General features: G+C 38.9%; 1 protein-coding gene across 1 annotated transcript in view; it reads right to left on the bottom strand.

Annotated features, from left to right (window-relative positions):
- The window catches only part of LOC127807608 (kinesin-like protein KIN-7C, mitochondrial), a gene marked incomplete in the record, with an annotated part of 112,787 nt that extends 97,843 nt beyond the window's left edge, over positions 1–14,944 (bottom strand). The window contains 3 exon segments of the mRNA XM_052345609.1: positions 9,936–10,025; positions 14,376–14,473; positions 14,605–14,944. Coding sequence (XP_052201569.1) covers positions 9,936–10,025; positions 14,376–14,473; positions 14,605–14,861 — 445 coding nt within the window.
- Between the last annotated feature and the right edge of the window lie 4,038 nt (positions 14,945–18,982).

The following is an 18,982-nucleotide window of genomic DNA, read 5'->3' as shown; positions in this document are numbered from 1 at the left end:
TACAAATTTCAGCATGGTATCAGAGACTGGTACTTGTGCCTTCCAAGCGCTAGAACTCTAGTTCATATCATGACGCTTCCGATCGCAACATGGCAGAAAATCCATCAACCAGCACAACTTCGAATCTCCTTCTGGCCACAACGAGGACCACCCAAGTTCCAACCTACCCGATGGCAACTAAGAGTCACTCGCTTCAAATCACCCAACACAAATTGGATGGAACCAACTTCAGAAAGTGGTTCCAATCCGTGTTGTTGGTCATCCGTGAAAGGGGACGCGAAGGCTACCTGACAGGGGATATCCCAAAGCCCAACTCTGACGCAGCCAATTCTGGGTGTGTGGGAGGCCAAGAATGCCATCATCATGGCATGGCTAATTAATTCCATGGAGCCTAGCATCGGACGGACTTATTTGTTCTACAAATCAGCGAGCGAGATATGGCAGGCAGTTCAGGAGACTAACTCTGACTTAGAGAACACCGCTCAAAGCTTCCAAATCCGATCAAATATTCGAACACCAGGCAAGGGCTCTAATTCGGTTACAGCATACTTTAACATTCTAACAACCTTATGGCAGAGATGGATCTCTTTTATGAGATTAAGTGGGAATGTTCAGAGGATGGCAGGAAGTATAGCAAGATGGTGGAGAAAGAGCGAGTCTTCGATTTCCTTCATGGCTTGAATCCTGAATTGGATGAAGTAAGAGAAGATTGCTCGGGACAAAGCCGTTTCCATCCTTGCGTGAGGCCTTTGCTGAAGTAAGGCGTGAAGAAAGCAGGAGAAGGGTTATGTTATCAGCTTTTGTTCACTCAAACTATGAGGTAAATACTCAAAATTCTGCCCTAAACACTTATCGAATGAAGCCTACAACATCTAAGGGTGAACTCTAGAAAGATAGGCAATCGTGTGACCACTGCAACACAAGCCCTATCATACTAGGGAAACCTGCTGAAAAATTCATGGTAAACCGGCAGGATGGAAGCCAAGGAATCAAAGGCGAGGAGGACCAGCTGCATATGCAACAGAGGCTGAAAAGGGGACTCCAACAAATATCTCCCTAATTGAAAACCAAATTGAAGCCTTGCAGCACCTGCTCAGTCAAACAAAAATGCAGAAAGCAGAAAGTGAAAACCCTCTAGCTGTTTCCCTAGCAAAAAAAGGTAACACAAGCTATTCCCTATTATCTCAAACGTCCAATTCAACCAATTGGATTGTAGATATTGGAGCAACAGACCATATGACAGATTCTCTTAAACTTTTGTCTAATTTTGAACGAAGTGGTCAAGGAATAGCTATAATTATGGCTGATGGTACAACTTCTATGGCTAAGGGAAGAGGGACTGCATACATATCTGGATTAGTGTTACAATCAGTTCTATATGTCCCAAATTTAACATGTAACTTGTTGTTTGTGAGTAAAATAACAAGAGAAAGAGGTTGCACACTGATTTTTTCTCAATCTTCTTGTGTTTTTCAAGACCTATCATCGGGGAAGATGATTGGCAATGCTGAGAAAAGCAGGGGGCTCTACCAGATCTCAAGTCCTGATCATTCTACTGGAACTAGGTCTTACCTTCAATCTTCTTTAGCTACTTTTTCAGATTCGGACATTGTGTTATGGCATCAAAGATTAGGCCATCCTAGTTTTGAGCATCTTCGTTTTTTGTACCCATCAATTTCCAGCAATAAAATTCAGCATTTTCAGTGTGAGAATTGTATCCTTGCAAAGCACACTAAGAGTTCTCATCTGAATCACCTCTATAAACCCTCAAAACCATTTCATTTGATTCATAGCGATGTGTGGGGGCCAACTAGGGTTCTTAATCTCACTAACACTAGATGGTTCATTACATTCATAGATGACCATACTAGGGTTAGCTGGGTATTTCTAATAAAGGACAAATCTAAAGCCTACTCTTTATTCAAAAGTTTTCACCAAATGGTTCAAAATGCCTTTCAATCAGCTATACACATTTTGAGAACTGATAATGACCGAGAATACGTTTCTAATAACTTCAATCAATACCTCCTCGAGCATGGTATTATTCACCAAAGCTCTTGTCCATACAACCCTCAACAAAATGGGATAGCAGAACAAAAGAACTATCACCTCCTTGAGACACCCAAGGCTTTGATGTTTACAAAATCAGTTCCCTATACTTATTGGGGAGAGGCAATTCTCATTGCAACCTACCTCATTAACCGACTTCCTTCCAAAGTTCTGAAATTTCAAACACCCTTGAATGTCCTTCTTGAGAACTTTCCGCATCATACCAGAGTCTTGAACTCTCTTCCTCCTAGGATTTTTGGCTACACTGTCTTCGTACATCAAAATCATCAACCTCAGTCAAAATTGGATCCTAAAGCCCTCGAGTGCATCTTTATTCGATACTCTCCAACACAACAAGGATATAAATGTTATCATCCTCCTACAAGAAAATTCATTGTCACCTGTGATGTCTCATTTGTCGAGCGTCAACCATATTTCCAAAATAACCCCAAAGAGGTTGACTATCATTGCAATCCAGTCAGTCTCATACCTGATACTCTATCTAATCTTCTACCTAATACAGTTGATGGTTTTGGGTTTGATATCTCTACCCTACACCATCAAGGGGGAGAGAAAGAAAACACTATAGTTCCAGCAACAGATTAGCCACCATTAAAAGTGTATTCACGCAAACCGCGCGATCCTCAACATACCAAACCATCTGAACCACCAGTGGTAAGTCCAGAAAACAAAAATTCAAGTGATGTTGAAGTCCCAAATAGAGTGGAGCATGAAGAAAATAATCCAGGTGATCTTGAACTTCCAATTGCCCTAACGAAAGGTGTGAGATGCTACACAGCACCCCAGCTCTAATTTTTTGGGGTATTCAAAGTTGTCTCCAAAATTCAAATTGTTCACTACTAACCTGGATAATATAGCTATTCTAAGGGATATATATCATGCCCTACAGGATGATAGGTGGAATGCAGCAGTTCTGGAAGAAATGCAGGCTTTGAAAAAAAATGGAACATGGGAAGTTGTGGACTTACCAAATGGCAAAAATACAGTGGGCAGCAAATGGATACTTACTGTAAAATACAAAGCTAATGGAAGTATTGACAGATTCAAGGCCAAACTTGTAGCTCAAGGATTCACTCAAACTCAAGGATTGGACTATGAGGAAACGTTTGCACCTGTGGCCAAGCTAAATACTATCCGGGTATTGCTATACTTGGCAGCCAACCTCGACTAGAAATTACATCAACTGGATGTAAAAAATGCATTCTTAAATGGTGACCTAGAAGAAGAAATATACTTGAGAATACCCTCGGGCTTTGTAGAAAATTATGCTAAAGGCAATGTGTGCAGGTTGAAAAAATTATTGTATGGCCTCAGACAGTCTCCTAGGGCTTGGTTCAAAAGATTCAGTGATACATTACATCAACTGGGATACCAACAGGGACAAGCAGATCATACTCTCTTTACAAAGGTAAAAATGATGGCAAAAGAACGGTGTTGATAGTGTATGTTGATGACATTATTATCACTGGTGATAACCACCATAAGATAAAGAAATTGAAGCAACAGCTGAGGAGAAGAATTTGAAATAAAAGATTTGGGAGAATTGATATATTTCTTGGGCTTGGAAGTGGCGAGAAGTAAGGAAGATATATTTATAACTCAGAAAAAATACACCTTAGATCTTTTAAAGGAAACAAGCAAACTAGGGTGTAAACCTGCCAGCACTCCTCTAGAGCCAAATTGGAAGAATAAAGAAGGAAAGGAAGAGGATCCAGTTGATAAAGGAATACTTATTTATTTATCTCATACAAGGCCAGACATTGCCTATGTTATGAGTATTATCAGCCAATATATGCATCTCCCTACTAAGAGACATCTGGAAGCAACTTATCACATCCTTAGGTATCTCAAAGGAACACCTGGAAAAGGGCTATTCTTTAAGAAAAACCAGGATAGAAGTATTTGTGGTTTTGCTGATTCTAATTGGGCAGGATCTATTGAGGATAGTAAATCAACATCGGGGTATTGTACCAAGCTATGGGGGAACTTGGTAACTTGGAGAAGCAAGAAACAATAGGTAGTTGCTCGGAGTAGTGCTGAGGCTGAATATCGTGCAATTGTTCAAAGTATTTGTGAGATAATATAGATAGAACGGTTAATGAAAGACCTATCTATGCCAGCATCATCTCCTAAATTTCTTTATAGTGACAGCAGATCGGCCATCAGTATTGTGAATAATCCAATGCAACACGATCAAATAAAGCATGTTAGTATCAATAAACACTTTGTCAAGCAAGAAATGGAACAAGGAGACATAAGACTCACATATGTACCAACAGATAATCAAGAAGCTGATATATTGACCAAAGCCATGCAAAAACAGGGATTTGAAATACTCAGAGGCAAGTTGGGAATGACTGACATCTATCCACCAACTTGAGGGGGAGTGTTGGAAGATAAAGAGGAGATGGGCTCTAGATAAGGGCTATCAACAACAATTATTTATCAATTATTTATCAAAACTAATCAGTAAATTAGTGTTTAAATATTGTAAAATCTATTCCTAGAAAACAGGAGATAAGTAGGAGTTGTTCTTGGAGATTATTTAGGAGATTTATTGTATATATATTTCCTTATACTAGTGAAGCAATATACGGTGGAATCAATTATTGTTCCATACAAATTTCAGCAATTACCAATGCCTAAAGATGAAGTGCAGTGAAGATGTTGCGTTACAAAAGAGATTTGTGGAGAAGGAGACGACATACAACTTCCTAGCCGAACTCAACATGGAATTTGATGCGGTAAGAGTTCAAATCCTCAGTAAGAAGGATTTAACCTCTCTAAATGAAGTAATTTCCATAGTTTGTTCTGAAGAAGGAGAGTAATGCTAGACAACTCTCCAATGGAGAGTTCTGTCCTAGTGTCTTTAAAACCTCCTAACAAAGGACTTACAGAGGAGAAGAAGGCTGGAGATAGAGACTCCCTATGGTGTACCATTGTAAAAAACCTAGGCACACCATAGAGAAGTGATGAAAGCTACATGGAAAGCCATCCAAAGGAGGACAACTGAGGGGCTAAGGGCAAGGTCAAGTCTATATGGCTAGCAACCACCAGCAAGCTAAACAAAAGGGTTCAAAGCAAGGACATGGCCCGAAGCTTAACAGGGCTCAAATTGAGAGACTAAGGAGCTTTCTAGAATCCTTTAACAAGAAAGCTGAGAAAGGTACTTGTTCTCTCTCACTGATAGGTATTTTCTCTCGTTCTCTTACCCTACATACTTCAGGAATAGCCCAACCTAACTCATGGATCCTAGATTCTGGGGCAACAGATCACATGACCCCTTCCTCACATCTTTTTATCACCTATAGTCCTTGTTCAAGCTCCAGAAAAATTGTTATGGCAGATGGTTCCTTAACCACTATTACTGGCCAAGGAGATGTTATCCTTAATGAACATCCCATCCTAAAAAATGTCCTTCATGTTCCTAAATTATTCACTAACCTCATCTCTATCCAAAACCTTATCTTAGATACCAATTGCAATGTTAATTTTCATAGCCTAATCTAACTCCTAACCAAACACTTTCCTAATGTGCATGTCACTAGCTGTTGGAAACCAAGAGTCTTTAGGTGTGTGTCATTTGTTCATATCCATACTCCTAACAAAGGCAAATTAGATCCTCAGGCTCTAAAATGCATCTTCATTGGATACTCCTCTACCCAAAACGGTTACTAGTGCTATCACCCCCCTTCTAAAAAATTCTTTGTGTCAACTAATGTGACTTTTGCTTAAAACATACCTTACTTTGGTCATTCTCATCAAGTCAAAATCCAGTCTTAATAGATAGGGATCAGATTCCTTCTCTACCTAATCCTAACCTGTTATCATTCTTCCCTCCATCAACTGGTACTAAGGATTCATCAGGTATGATTTGGAGGAGCCTTTACCAGGTTCTCCTCACCCACTACAGGTATACTCAAGGAGGAAAGGGTTGGTTTCTTCCCCTATGCAGGTCCTAGCATCTAATACCAATCCTGAACTTGCTACTACCAACACTGACAAGACCAACAGTTCTCTTAACAACTCTCCAAGTAATTCTAATGTTGAACATTCTATACCTGATAAGCCTATTAAACCCTTGCATGAAACTGAAACTTCTAAGTGTGACTTTGATTGGCCTTTTACACTTAGAAAGGGCATTAAAACCTATACCAAACACCCGTTACACCTGTTTCTATCCTTTTCCAGATTGTCATCCCCACATAAAACCTTTCTGACCAACCTTCATACCATTCCTATTCCCAAAACACTTCCTGAAGCTATAGGAAATGAGAATTGGAAGAATGCCATGTAAGTCGAGATGGCAGCCCTAGAAAAGAATCAAACATGGGAGCTTGTTCAATTGCCTAAAGGGAAACACCCGGTGGGTTGCAGATGGGTCTATACAATAAAGTATAAGTCTGATAGGACATTGGACAGATATAAGGCAAGGCTAGTGGCCAAGGGATACACTCAAGTGTATGGGGTAGATTACCTAGATATCTTTGCACCAATTACAAAGTTAAATACAGTCAGGGTTCTTTTGTCCTTGGCTACTAGTCTAGGATGGCCAATGCAGCAATATGATGTAAAAAAAGCATTTTTGCATGGGGATCTAGAAGAAGAAGTTTACATGGAATTACCACCAAGATATGACCTAAGCACTCGAAAGGATGTAGTGTGCAGACTGAAAAGGGCTTTATATGGCCTAAAACAATCCCCAAGGGCTTGGTTTGGCCGGTTTACAAAGGTGATTCTTACCCTAGGGTATAGACAAAGTCAAGGGGACCATACCCTCTTCATTAACCACTTGACCACAAGGGGAGTGACAGTGTTAATAATATATGTGGATGATATTGTGATAACCGAAAATGATGAAGAAGGCAAGAATAAACTCAAAGAATGCTTGATTAATGGGTTTGAAATAAAGGAATTGGGGAGATTGAAATACTTCTTGGGCATAGAAGTAGCACACTCCAAGGAGCATCTTTATTTCTCAACAGAAATATATTGTGGATCTCCTACCCAAAACTAGATTGCTAGGTTGTAAGGCAATAGATACTCCAATTGAACCTAATCACAAGTTGGGAGAGGTTCCTGAAAATAGTGTGGTTGATAAGGGATCCTATCAAAGACTAGTGGGAAAGCTAATTTACCTAGCTCAAACTCAGCCAAACATTACATATGCAGTAGGAGTGGTTAGCCAATTCATGCATAATCCTAAAGAAACTCACCTAAGGGTAGTACATAGGATATTGCATTACTTGAAAAGGACACCTACAAAAGGAATCATGTTTAAGAAAGGAGAATGCATGTCACTTGAGGCCTACAGGGATGCAGATTATGCAAGGTCCCATAGTGGACAGGAGATCCACATCAGGCTATTGAACTTTCTTAGGGGGTAACCTTGTGATGTGGAGGAGCAAAAAACAAAGTGTAGTAGCTCGGTCAAGTGCAGAAGCTGAATTCAGATCTATGGCTCTGGGAGTGTGTGAGTTACTTTGGTTGAAAATATTGCTTGATGATCTGAAAATCAAATGGACAGCCCCTATAAGATTCTATTGTAACAATAAATCAACAATAAGTATTGCTCACAATCCAATCCAACATGACCAAACTAAGCATGTTGAAGTGGATAGGCATTTTATCAAGGAGAAGCTAGATAGTTGCCCCAATTTGTACTCCATACATCTCCTCTAATGATCAGCTGGCAGATATTTTAACTAAAGGGCTACTTGCAACTATGTGTCAAAGGATGATCGGCAAGTTTGGAATGTATGACATCCATTCCAAGATTAGGAATGTATCTTGAGGGGGAGTGTCAATGATTAGGAAGACTAATCTTGTTCTTATTCTCAAACAAGATCAGATCAGCATTGATTGGCTGATTGGCACAAATTTTTATTTGTTTCCTAAAACAGATAATGTATCTTCTAGATTTGGATTGTTGTATCTTTTTAATAGCTGTATCTTTCCATTAGTTGTTGTATCCTAAAGTTGTATAAGTTTCCGAAACCAAATTTGGAAACTCTCTTATTTAGTTTCTTAGAAACTTCCTAATTTAGTAAGGAAGTTGTGTATATATTTTGATCTACCCATCAAAGGGGAATAAGATTGGAAAAACATTATTTCCCACGTCTTCTTTGACATCAACTAATGGTCAACTGTGGACACCAGGAAACCTGACCCTCCAACTATCTATAGGACAATCGGCTGATGGGTCAAGGTGACTCCTAAGGCATTCCTACTCACTTTTAGCCTTTGAAAACATGCCCTTGGTCCATATAAATATTTGTCAATCATCAAAACAAAATTGAGGAATTGAGGTGCCCAACTTATGCAAGTTGACTCAACACAGTATGCGATAATTAACAAGAAAATTAGATAACAACGAATAGAATAGGGTGAAAAACAAATTAATTTGCACAGCAAAAAGGCTTAAAATATGTTTCCACCAAACACAAAATCAAGAAAATGACCCCCGAAACTTCTTTTAATGCTATTAAAACAAAAAAATCAGCAATCATACTTATGAAAATAATGGAATATTCCATCTAGATTAGATACACTGCCAAATACCACATAAAAAAGAAAACAAAATTGTAGATTAGCAGCATGTCTATAACAGAAAATTTATGCACATATAATTGTTGTCTTTCCAAATGATATCAGGAGTTTCGCCAAAGTAGCAAGCAGACCATATGCTCCAACTGCGACACATTGGAGAGGGTGGTTTAACCACTAACCGGAACAACAAGATATGTAGTAGCAATACAATAAAGTAGATTAAAAAATAAGCGATCCGTTAAGTCTACTGATTCAGGGAAACAATAAATTTGACAGTATAAGAAAGAAATATGAAGATGGTGTAGGAAGCTTCAGCAAATGAAAAGATAAAAGTGGTTTGTGTGAATTAAAATAAAAAATTGCCCCTAATGGGATGATATAAAAGAAAGTTCATGTCGTAACAGGTGAAGACTGGCCATATTTGAAGCAAGGGTGGGCTTCTATGAAGAAAAAGAAAGAAACTGAAAAGAGAACTGAAATTGAGATTTGCTGAAAATGATTCTTGACATTAGAAACAAAAAATCAGTTGAGTATTTATAGACTATTAACTCAACTAACTCTATTAGGGATACAACTAACCTTGACATTTGTATAAAGACAAGTGGACAAGTGAACAAGTCCTAACTAGCAAACTTAACTAAACTATAACTACACTTAACAGAACTGCAGCTAATATTTCTTTGTACAGGACAAATAGAACTACTTCTCTCTACAGTATTTTCATATAATCACTGGGTAGTTATGACTGTTCGTTAATTAGTATTAGTGGCCACCATCTGTTTATAGATACCTGAAGGAGAACTCGGGAACTACTCAGCATAGTCTCAGAATGAGATGGATGAGACATAGAGAAAGAACTAACAGATAGAGAAGGTCTCAGTAAAATGTAAATGACCATAAAGGCAGACAACCATGTCAACAATACAGTTCATTAAATAAGTAGAGACAAAGCGACGGGAACCAGAATGTGCATGCAAGCAAAAAGGCAGACCAATCACAATTATAGACCACATGAAGTTTTCCCATATACAAGCATATTCAAGTGACAAATCCAACAAGTGACTGGTGTTTAACATCACAAGATGAGATGTCAAATTTGAAAGGGACCACAAGCTTGTGACCAAGATCTTCAACCTTTTGTTGATGGTAAGTGGTTGTTAGAAGAACCAAAAGAAATTATTTAGGACAACTGAAAATGCAAAGGTTGTTAGGTCATCCTTTGGGAATGTGAAAGAGCAAGGTAAAACAGAAAAGCTATGCCCAACTAGTGTTCTCATCAAGTAAGATAATAAGATTTGATAGAAAAAAGTAATTACCATTAATTCCTTGCATGGCACCACTTATGACATGCTGGGCTGCAACATCATAAACACGGCGTGTAGTTGTTGCTGGACCAAACACTCTATCTGAAGCCAAAGAAATAAAATAATATTAGTGGCAAAGGAGGAGAAGTCTAAATCTACTTAACATTGGAAAAACATGATAATGAACAGAATAGTAAAAAGACACATTTTAAAAGTGGAAAAAAAGAAAGAAAAAGAAATTTTGACAAGTAAATTTGGTCTAAACCAAAAGTTTTTGATAATGCAGTGGGAAAAGAGTTGTTCAAATTATTAGTATATATTATAGTTATTATATGTGTGTTTTATTTTTGTAATTAGATTAAGCAACCCATTATGCTTATTATAAATAACAAGCTAAGAGGGGCTAGTCTCTTAGGTTTTTTCTCATAATTATTTTCTCACATGGTATCAGAGCCACCGGTGAAAAAAAAAACCCTAGCCCCGCTATGTATATTTCTTTCCAGCAACCAAAACCCTAGCCGTCGAACCCTAGCCATCACTGCCCAATACCAAAACCCCATTGTCCGGCCACCATTGGATAACACTGCCACCACCATCGGTTCGACACCCCTAGATCGGCCGACCACAGAAGACTCGTCGCCGTCGGACCACCCACCCGCTGTCACCGATTGCTGCCTCCGTCTCCACGCGTCGACATGTGACAGCGCGTCCGCCGGCCATTTTTTTTCCGGCTTCTCCAGATCTGATTGCCGACGACTCCTCAAGCCACTTCCAGTGTCAAAACCCTCGCCATGTCTGATTTCAGTGACGTCGTTTCTACCGGTGCTATTCCCGCTTCAGCACCTGTTGCCCCTGCCGCCTCTCAATCCTTTACTATCTCCAATCTTGGGACAGCCAATATTACCACTGTCAAGTTGATAGGGTCGGCCAATTATCTCTCATAGGCAGCCTCTGTCAAAATGTGGTTCAAAGGACAAGGCCAAGTAGATCATCTTACCACAAAGGCGAAAGTGTGCCAAAAGCGAATCGGGCTAGATGGTAACAAGTTGATGCCTAATATGTAGCCTCCTATGGTAGTCTATTGATCATTCCATCATGCAACTCTTTCACCCCTTTGAAACTTGTGTTGATGTGCGGAATGAAGCTGAAGAGTGTTATACAAACGACATCCAACGTTTGTACACTGTGGTTTCTAATATCAAGAATCTCAAGCAGAAGTCATCCATGGAATCTTATCTGGGACAGGTTCAGGCTCTCATACAAGAATTTGATGCTCTTCTTCCTCTCACTATGACCCGCACCTAACAGATTGCTCAACGAGAGAAGTTTTTTATGGTTATTACTCTCTCCGGTCTAAAACCAGAGTTTGACACCATCAGGCATCAAATCAAAACCAAAAGTTTTTTACAGCGGTTGTCCCTAATTGGTGTCAAGAGGTTAATGCCAACTATGAACATGATGAGTGGACGAAGGGGATCATGGAGCAACTCATTCTTGACCCGACCACTAGACCGAGGTTCACTATCCAAAATGGAGTGTTGAGGTACCAAGGGAGATTAGTCATTGGAGATAGTGAGGCATTAAAGAGGCAAATTTTGGACACTCTACATGGATCCCCACTTGGGGGCCATTCGAGAATATAGAATACTTACCAGAGGGTCAAGCAACTATTTTATTGGCCTCAGTTAAAAAAATGGGTAGTGGAGTATGTGCTACAGTGTGATATTTGTAAGAGGTGCAAAACAAAGATAGTAGCAACCCTGGGCTACTGCAACCACTCCCTGTACCTATACAAGCGTGGTCTAACATCTCTGTGGACTTTGTGGAAGGGCTTCCAAAGTCCGAGGGCAAGGATTGCATTTTGGTTGTGGTGGATAGGCTCACTAAATTCTCTAATGTTATTGGATTAACCCACCCCTTCACTGCTCAGGAGGTAGCACGACTTTTCCTAAACAGGGTGGTGCAATTGCATGGAGTACCCCAACCCATTGTATCTAATCGAGGCAAGGTGTTCACCAATCTCTTTTGGAAGGAATTGTTCAAGCAGCTAGGAGCCAAGCTACACATGTCCTCAGCCTTTCACCCAGAGTCCGATGGACAAACTGAACAGGTGAACCAACCAATGCTTGGAGACCTACTTGAGATGCTTAAGCTTCCTATAGCCTAAGGAATGGCACAAATGGTTATCAATGGCTCAATGGTGGTATAATACCTACCATCACAGTTCTATCCAGATGACTCCCTTTGGGGCTTTATATGGGTACAAACCTCCCCTACTCCTTACTATATCAGGTGAAACCACAATAGCTATAGTGGACTCTTATCTACAGCAGAGACAGCAAGTGCTTCGGGTTCTACAAGAGGAATTAACCAATGCCCAAAACAGGACCAAGCAATTTGTAGATAGGAAGCGAAGTGACAGAGGATTCACAAAAGGAAAGGAAGTCTACCTGAGACTCAACTAGGCTCACTTAAAGGCTCTAGCACCAGGGCAGCACTCCAAGCTCAGCCCAAGGTACTATGGGCCCTATCCCATTGTAGCTAGGATTGGAAAGGTGGCTTACAAGCTTCAGCTACCCCCAAACTCTCAGATTCACCCAGTATTTCATGTGTCCTTATTAAAGAAGTCAGCAAGAACCAACTCAATGAGCATAACCCTACCTCCCTTATTGCCACACCCTACTAAGGCTGTTGAACTCGTGGCCATCCTGGATAAAAGGATCTTATTCTGATAAGGCGCCCCCCTAACACAAGTCTTGGTGAGATGGTCCAATCTACACCCAAAAAACAACACTTGGGAGTACCTCCCTAACATGCTCAAACAGTTCCCGAAGATAGCAGGACTACTTTAACCTTCTTGAGGACAAGAAGGAGTTGAGGGGGCGAATTGCACAGGCATGCAGTTTGTAATAATTGGGGGGGAAATTGTGGTTAATTGATTGTTTAGGCGGGGAGAGTAGTTAGGCAATTAGACCTAAATTTAAATTCAAACTACTCATGTAATTGTGATCAAGTGGGCCTTGGTGCCACTAGTAGGAGCCGGATCAGTATATAAACTCACTAGTACTGCGCTCCCAAGGCATCGAAGATCAATACACAACTCATTTCTCCTGCCTAATTCTTTTCTCTCTCTCTCTCAATTTTCTCTGTTCTTCCCCCTCAATTTCCTAATTCTCCCCAATTTGAGGAGAATTCACCCCTATTAGAGTTCGACTCTAACATATAGCTATTTCATAGAATTTGGAAATTTTTCCTAATACTATTTGCTAATTTGGTGATCTTAGTAAATGAGGTTAAACAACCAATTTTAATACATTAAAGGCCAACTTATAGAGAGTACAACATGATGATTAAAACTTAAGTTACGATTGAATTAAATCATGAACCAATATGACAGTCAGGACAATTCAATGAGTAATTGTAAAGTGTCCAAGTGTGGAGAAGTCCAATAGATTCCTTGAGGAGGTCATTTTGGTCAAAAAGGGCACCCTTACATGGACATAAGCGTGGAGGTGGATATATGATAGCTGGATTAAATGCAAGGGAGACAAAGGATATGGTGCAAAGGAATGAAAAGCGGGGGAAAACGAAGAAACTTTTTCAAGAAAAAGCTGGATTGTCTCCCCAGCTTTACTAAGTGCGGGCTTTGTGAGTGAATCAAGGTGTGCCAAGGAACAATGCATCCCAAAGACATATATATATATATATTTCAAGAAACCAGCTGGAGAACTTGCAATCTTGAGAGGTCCTGATTAGTTGACATCAAAATAAGAATACATATACATAGGCATAGAGAGGGAGTTGATCTTTATAATGTAATTGTATGGCCAAAAGGTTAAGTACGTGTAGGAGGCTGAGATCAAGCATGACCAGCTGCTGTGAAGCCATTGCATATGAAAGTTCCCAGGTTTGGTTCCTGTTCAGAATTTGAGCAGTTATATATTTGAATGCATCCTTTGCCATTTGGCAGTGTAAACTTCTCAGTTTATTGTTGTGTTGGACCAGTGGCGGATCCCCGGGTGGGGGGGGGGGGGGGAACATAAATATATATATATTGCTTGTTCTTGTCCATTTAACTTTTTATGTTTTCCAAGGCTGGCCTGGGTGGGAAAGATAGCACTTTCCAACCAGCAGCGATGATCTAGTTAAATGCAACCAAGACCAAATAGTAGCAATAAATATAGAGACGAAGTTCGGTTTGAAAAGGCCCCAACTACCAGGGCGCACCAAGGAAAAATAAAATAAAATAACAGCCAAAAACGAAAAGTTAAAATTGCAACTAAAGAAGCCCTATAATGACCACAAAAGATCAAACGGGGCATCTAGAAGCGATGCTGTGCTAAACTAACTCTAATCAAATTGCCTTCCACGAAAACGAAATTATTGAAGTCCAAAATGCAAATGCGCGAATAATCATACATGTAAGCGAAGAGAAAAGGAGTTACAACTAACCAAACCCGTAAGCAATGCTGGGATTGTACTCGTTCCGAACTGTGTATTCTCCGTCTGCATACCAAGCAACCTCGTCCCCTTTGTTAATCTCCCTAGGACTGCTCAAAACAAACAATCATCAAGCCATTGCAGACAAACAAAGCCCCCCATTCTTGAGTCCACCCTCTGTCAGCGGCAGTAGAGGGCAGACCAATCAATCACTCCTCACAGAAACGGTCAAATTAGGTACCTGAGAGGACGAAACCTGACCGTGACAGTCACATTCTCCTTGGCCTTGCTCGCATCGTCGCGGTCAAATGCCAGCGACGCGTGGCTCACCGGAGACACCGGCGGCCTTGGGGGAGGCCTCGAGGACGAAGACGACGCAGTTGAGGGAGTCGTCGGCCGAGCGCCGGCGGCCTTCCCCGAAGCCTGTGGCGGCGCCGGCTGCTTACGTGACCGGAACGGCGAGATCGACGACCGTTTAGACCGAGAAGCAGAAGACATTGATGGAGAGAAAGGAGAGAGAGAGAGAGAGAGAGGTGAAGCTCAGATGCCGTCCATGACTTTTGCCGCCTTCAGGCCTCCAAAACGAGCTTTGTATTGTATATTGGTTTTTTCGAGTTTCTTTATGCTATCAGACCGAATCTTCAATCTGTAAAATGTCCAAAATGACCCGCTGACGTCAGATCACATGCGGCCAAGCCATGCGGTAGCGTTAATTACTTGTACGAACGCCCCCTGTTCGTGTCAGCTTTCGCTGAATGTTTTGCCCCCAAATTTGAACGTTATAAAACTCAGAGTAGCTCCATAGGGCCCGACGGATCTATAGAATAACTTATAAAGAGGGGTAAAATGATGATTTTGGCCCTTTTATTTTATAAATTTGTAAAGTGGGTCATTGTCCCCTCTTGCTCTGTGCCTGCCTTGGCCGCCGCTCGCCTCTTCGTCGCCCTCGCTGCAATCGCCCGGCCTCGTCTCCGTCGCCTCGCCGACAACGACTACGGCGAGGCTGGGCGACGGAGAGGTGAGTGGCAGCCATGGCAAGCAGGAGAGGCGCAGAGCAGGAGGGAATCCATTGAAAGGGGAGAAAAGGGCGTGAGGGCAAAATAATCTTTTAGCCCCCTTTTAGTAAGCTCGTCGGGCTCTCTAGCATTTTCCTAAAACTCATCAACCTTACTCTTTCTTTCTATAAGGGCGACGAACCTATCGACCGCCTCGTAAAAAAGGAATAAAAATATGATTTTACCACCACACGATCATTGTCGGTGAGGTGGCAATGACAGAGAGGTGAGACGAGACGATGGTGGCGATCATGGCAAGAGAGACGAGAAAGTAAGGGTAGAGCAATTCATAGGAGGAGAAAAGAGATAACAGGTGTGTGAGGGTAAAATCGACTTTTTATCCCCTTTCAGTAACCCAATCGGTAAATCTATCGAGTTTTCTAGATTTTTCTCTATTTTTAAGATAAATTTTTAATATTTTATGTTTAGCACTTACTTATTTTATTGTGAGATGGATCTTCAAAAGAAGAACTTTGGACTGCTTCACTCAAATTTGTATCAATTATCTTTATATTTTTTTAAAATAACATCAACCTCTTTTGATTATAATATATTATAATAAACAACCTTTTTTACTTTTAAATATAAATTAATTCTTTTATTTTTTTTCTATATTTTCTTTTCCTACTCTTTTTTCTCGTATTTCATGCAAAAAAATATAAATAATTTATATTATTAATTTTTCTCTTATTTCTTATCCTTCTTTCTCCCCCGGTCTCATTTTCTTTTTATTATCTATAGAATCAAACCCATATAAATTTCTATTAGAATCAAGATAGATCAGTCAATTAATAAACTTTACAAATGTATAAATTCTATAATATATATATATAACATAATCAAAAAATATATCTATATATATATAAGTTAATAAATCTCCCTCTTTCTCCTCCCCTCCATTCCTCCTTCAAATGTAACAACTCAAAGGTTTGAAGATTCAAAGTCTTCAAGTATCCAGTCTTCCATTCCTCCTTCAAATGTAACAACTCAAAGGTTTGAAAGATTCAAAGTCTTCAAGTATCCTCCAGTCTTGTACTACTAGCCACGGGAAACTTTTAACTTTTTATCTTAAAAGCATTTGGGTTTTAACCAAAATATAAATACAAAAGTTTAAATATAAACACAAATGGGTTCTAATTGAGATCCGTACATATGGGTTTCAATCATAACCCAACATCAATATTCCTATAATATTTTGACTTTTTTATTATATTTAGATAATTTTTCAATTTCTACCATAACAATCATTTAGAATGAAGATTCCTATTGATTTGGTTTATATGGTGATAGTGACGACCATCGTCAACTAGTATCGATTTTTTTTTTTGTTTTTTGTTTTCTTAATTTCATGGGTATTTTATGATTTTTAATAAAATTAATTGTTCTTATTTAACAATAGACCATGTAATATATAGTAATTAATTTCAAAACAAAATTAGTGTTATTTTCAAAAACACATAAATTATTAATGCAATTTAAACAAATTTAAGGGATAACATCTGAAATTTACCATGACAAACTGTTAACTAGTCAGATTACTATATTAAACCATTCCTAAATTACTATTATTTTGTACACTGCACAGAGGACACCCCACCTATTAAATGGAATTTTTTACCAATTTACTAAATGCCAGAATTTTTCAAATTGTTATCAATAGAGAGGGAGGGTCAGGCATAGCTTTTGGATAAAATTATAGCCATGCCAAAAACAACCATATTATATAACTATTTATGTGACAGACGATTCTTGCTAAACCACTTGGACAAATTAAAATTGTAAAGTGCTTATTAATGAAGATTTTAGGAGACAAAATTATATAGAGAGGGTGGCAGTGCCAGAGAAAAGGAGTGTATAGAGAATTCGACAAGAGAGATGGCACTAAATAGGGCATTTACAAAACTTCAACTCAATTTTGGATATCTTAAAGGGCCCAAATTTAAGTATTTTAGAGTGAAAAATGAGTTTATGTGTTTTCTTAATTTAACAATGTACCAAATATTTTATATAACCAAACTCACTCCCCCTCTACCCATTTCCTTCATTTAAATTATCCTACCTCACCCTCTAGTTTGTTACAATTTAGTTATTGTTTGTTCTCATTAGACATAATCCGTCTATATGTGGTGGAATTGATAGTATTAGTTTAAAAAATAATTTGCGAGTAATGTTATTTTAAAAAATATAAGTATAATTTATTTATATATGTTGTTGTCTAGATACAATAATAAATTTATAGTTATAGATGAGTATGGCCGACAATAAACTGAGCTATTCGTGAGTTGGCTCAAGACTCGACTCGATAATTGACTCAATAAACTAGCTTGTGATACAGATGAGCCAAGTTTAAGCTCAAATATTTGGCTCATTTAGTAAATGAGTCGAGCTTGAGCTACCATCAGCTCGACTTATTTGACTCACAAGCCAACTTGATATATTTATATATATTAATTTTATAAATTTATTAAATAACAAATTATTTATTACTTAATACTCAATAATATAAATATATACTTAATAATTTTATAAATATATTATTTAAATATATATATATACATCAATACATGTTAGATTTGGAGGAATGGGGAACTCCAAAAAGCCAATTGATTGATTTGAATGGTGGCCCAATGGGTTTGACAGGCAAGCTCTGTCTCCAAGGGGTGGGGGGGGGAGGGGGGCACTTAGTGTTTTTTTAATTTTTCTTCAACACACATTTTCTTTGCATTATATTATTCTTCTTCCAAGTTCCAATGCATCTTCTTTTTTTTCTTCTCCTCTAACTTCCGGCGAGTCTTTCTCCAGCGACAGCACATCTTCTTCTTCTTCTCTTCTAGCTTCCGACGAGACGATCAACGACTTCTCCAACAATCGGCTAGTATGCGACCTCCAGTTCCTACAACTGGGTTTGTTTTATATGTTGCTATCCTTATTTTTTGGACTATTTTATGAGTTTGTTTTTGTGTACATAATTTGTTATACTTTTGTTGTTGTGCATTTGCATGTTGCATTTTTGTATTGATTGAATTAGGTTTCAAGTTGAGTCAAGTTAGCTCGTAGTCATCATCGAGTCGACCTCGAGTTAAAAAATTAGCTCATATCGAGCTCGAGCGTAACTATGAGCCAAGCTAAAATCAATCGATTTGAACTCGAGTTAGGTTTAGCTCGGCTTATTGCCAGCCTTATAGAAGAGTATTTGTCTTGAGCTTATAATATCCATAAGACATGCAAAATATAAAATAGTTAAGGGTACAGGGTGCCTCCCACATATGTCCTCTAATACTTAAGTCAGCTTTTATTTTTCAAAAAAGTATAAAAAAACACAAATATTGTAGTATGAGTAGAGTTTTAATTATTTATCAATCATATAAATCATTCAATGTTTATAGAAATTTAGATTGTTAGGTGAAATAGTATATGAGTCTTTTGAAATTGTCTATTACAGATCTCAAAGCAAATATATTGAAGACTAGTTAACGTATTCTTAGACCCGAAATAAGCTCCTGAAAAGGTCTCTCGTGGGTACTCATGAGAAATCCCTATGAAAGTCTCTCAGGGTTCTTAAGA

The sequence above is a fragment of the Diospyros lotus genome, chromosome 8 (assembly GCF_014633365.1).
Source record: "Diospyros lotus cultivar Yz01 chromosome 8, ASM1463336v1, whole genome shotgun sequence".
NCBI classification, from domain to species: Eukaryota; Viridiplantae; Streptophyta; class Magnoliopsida; order Ericales; family Ebenaceae; genus Diospyros; species Diospyros lotus.
This window is presented reverse-complemented; position numbering and strand designations above follow the sequence as displayed.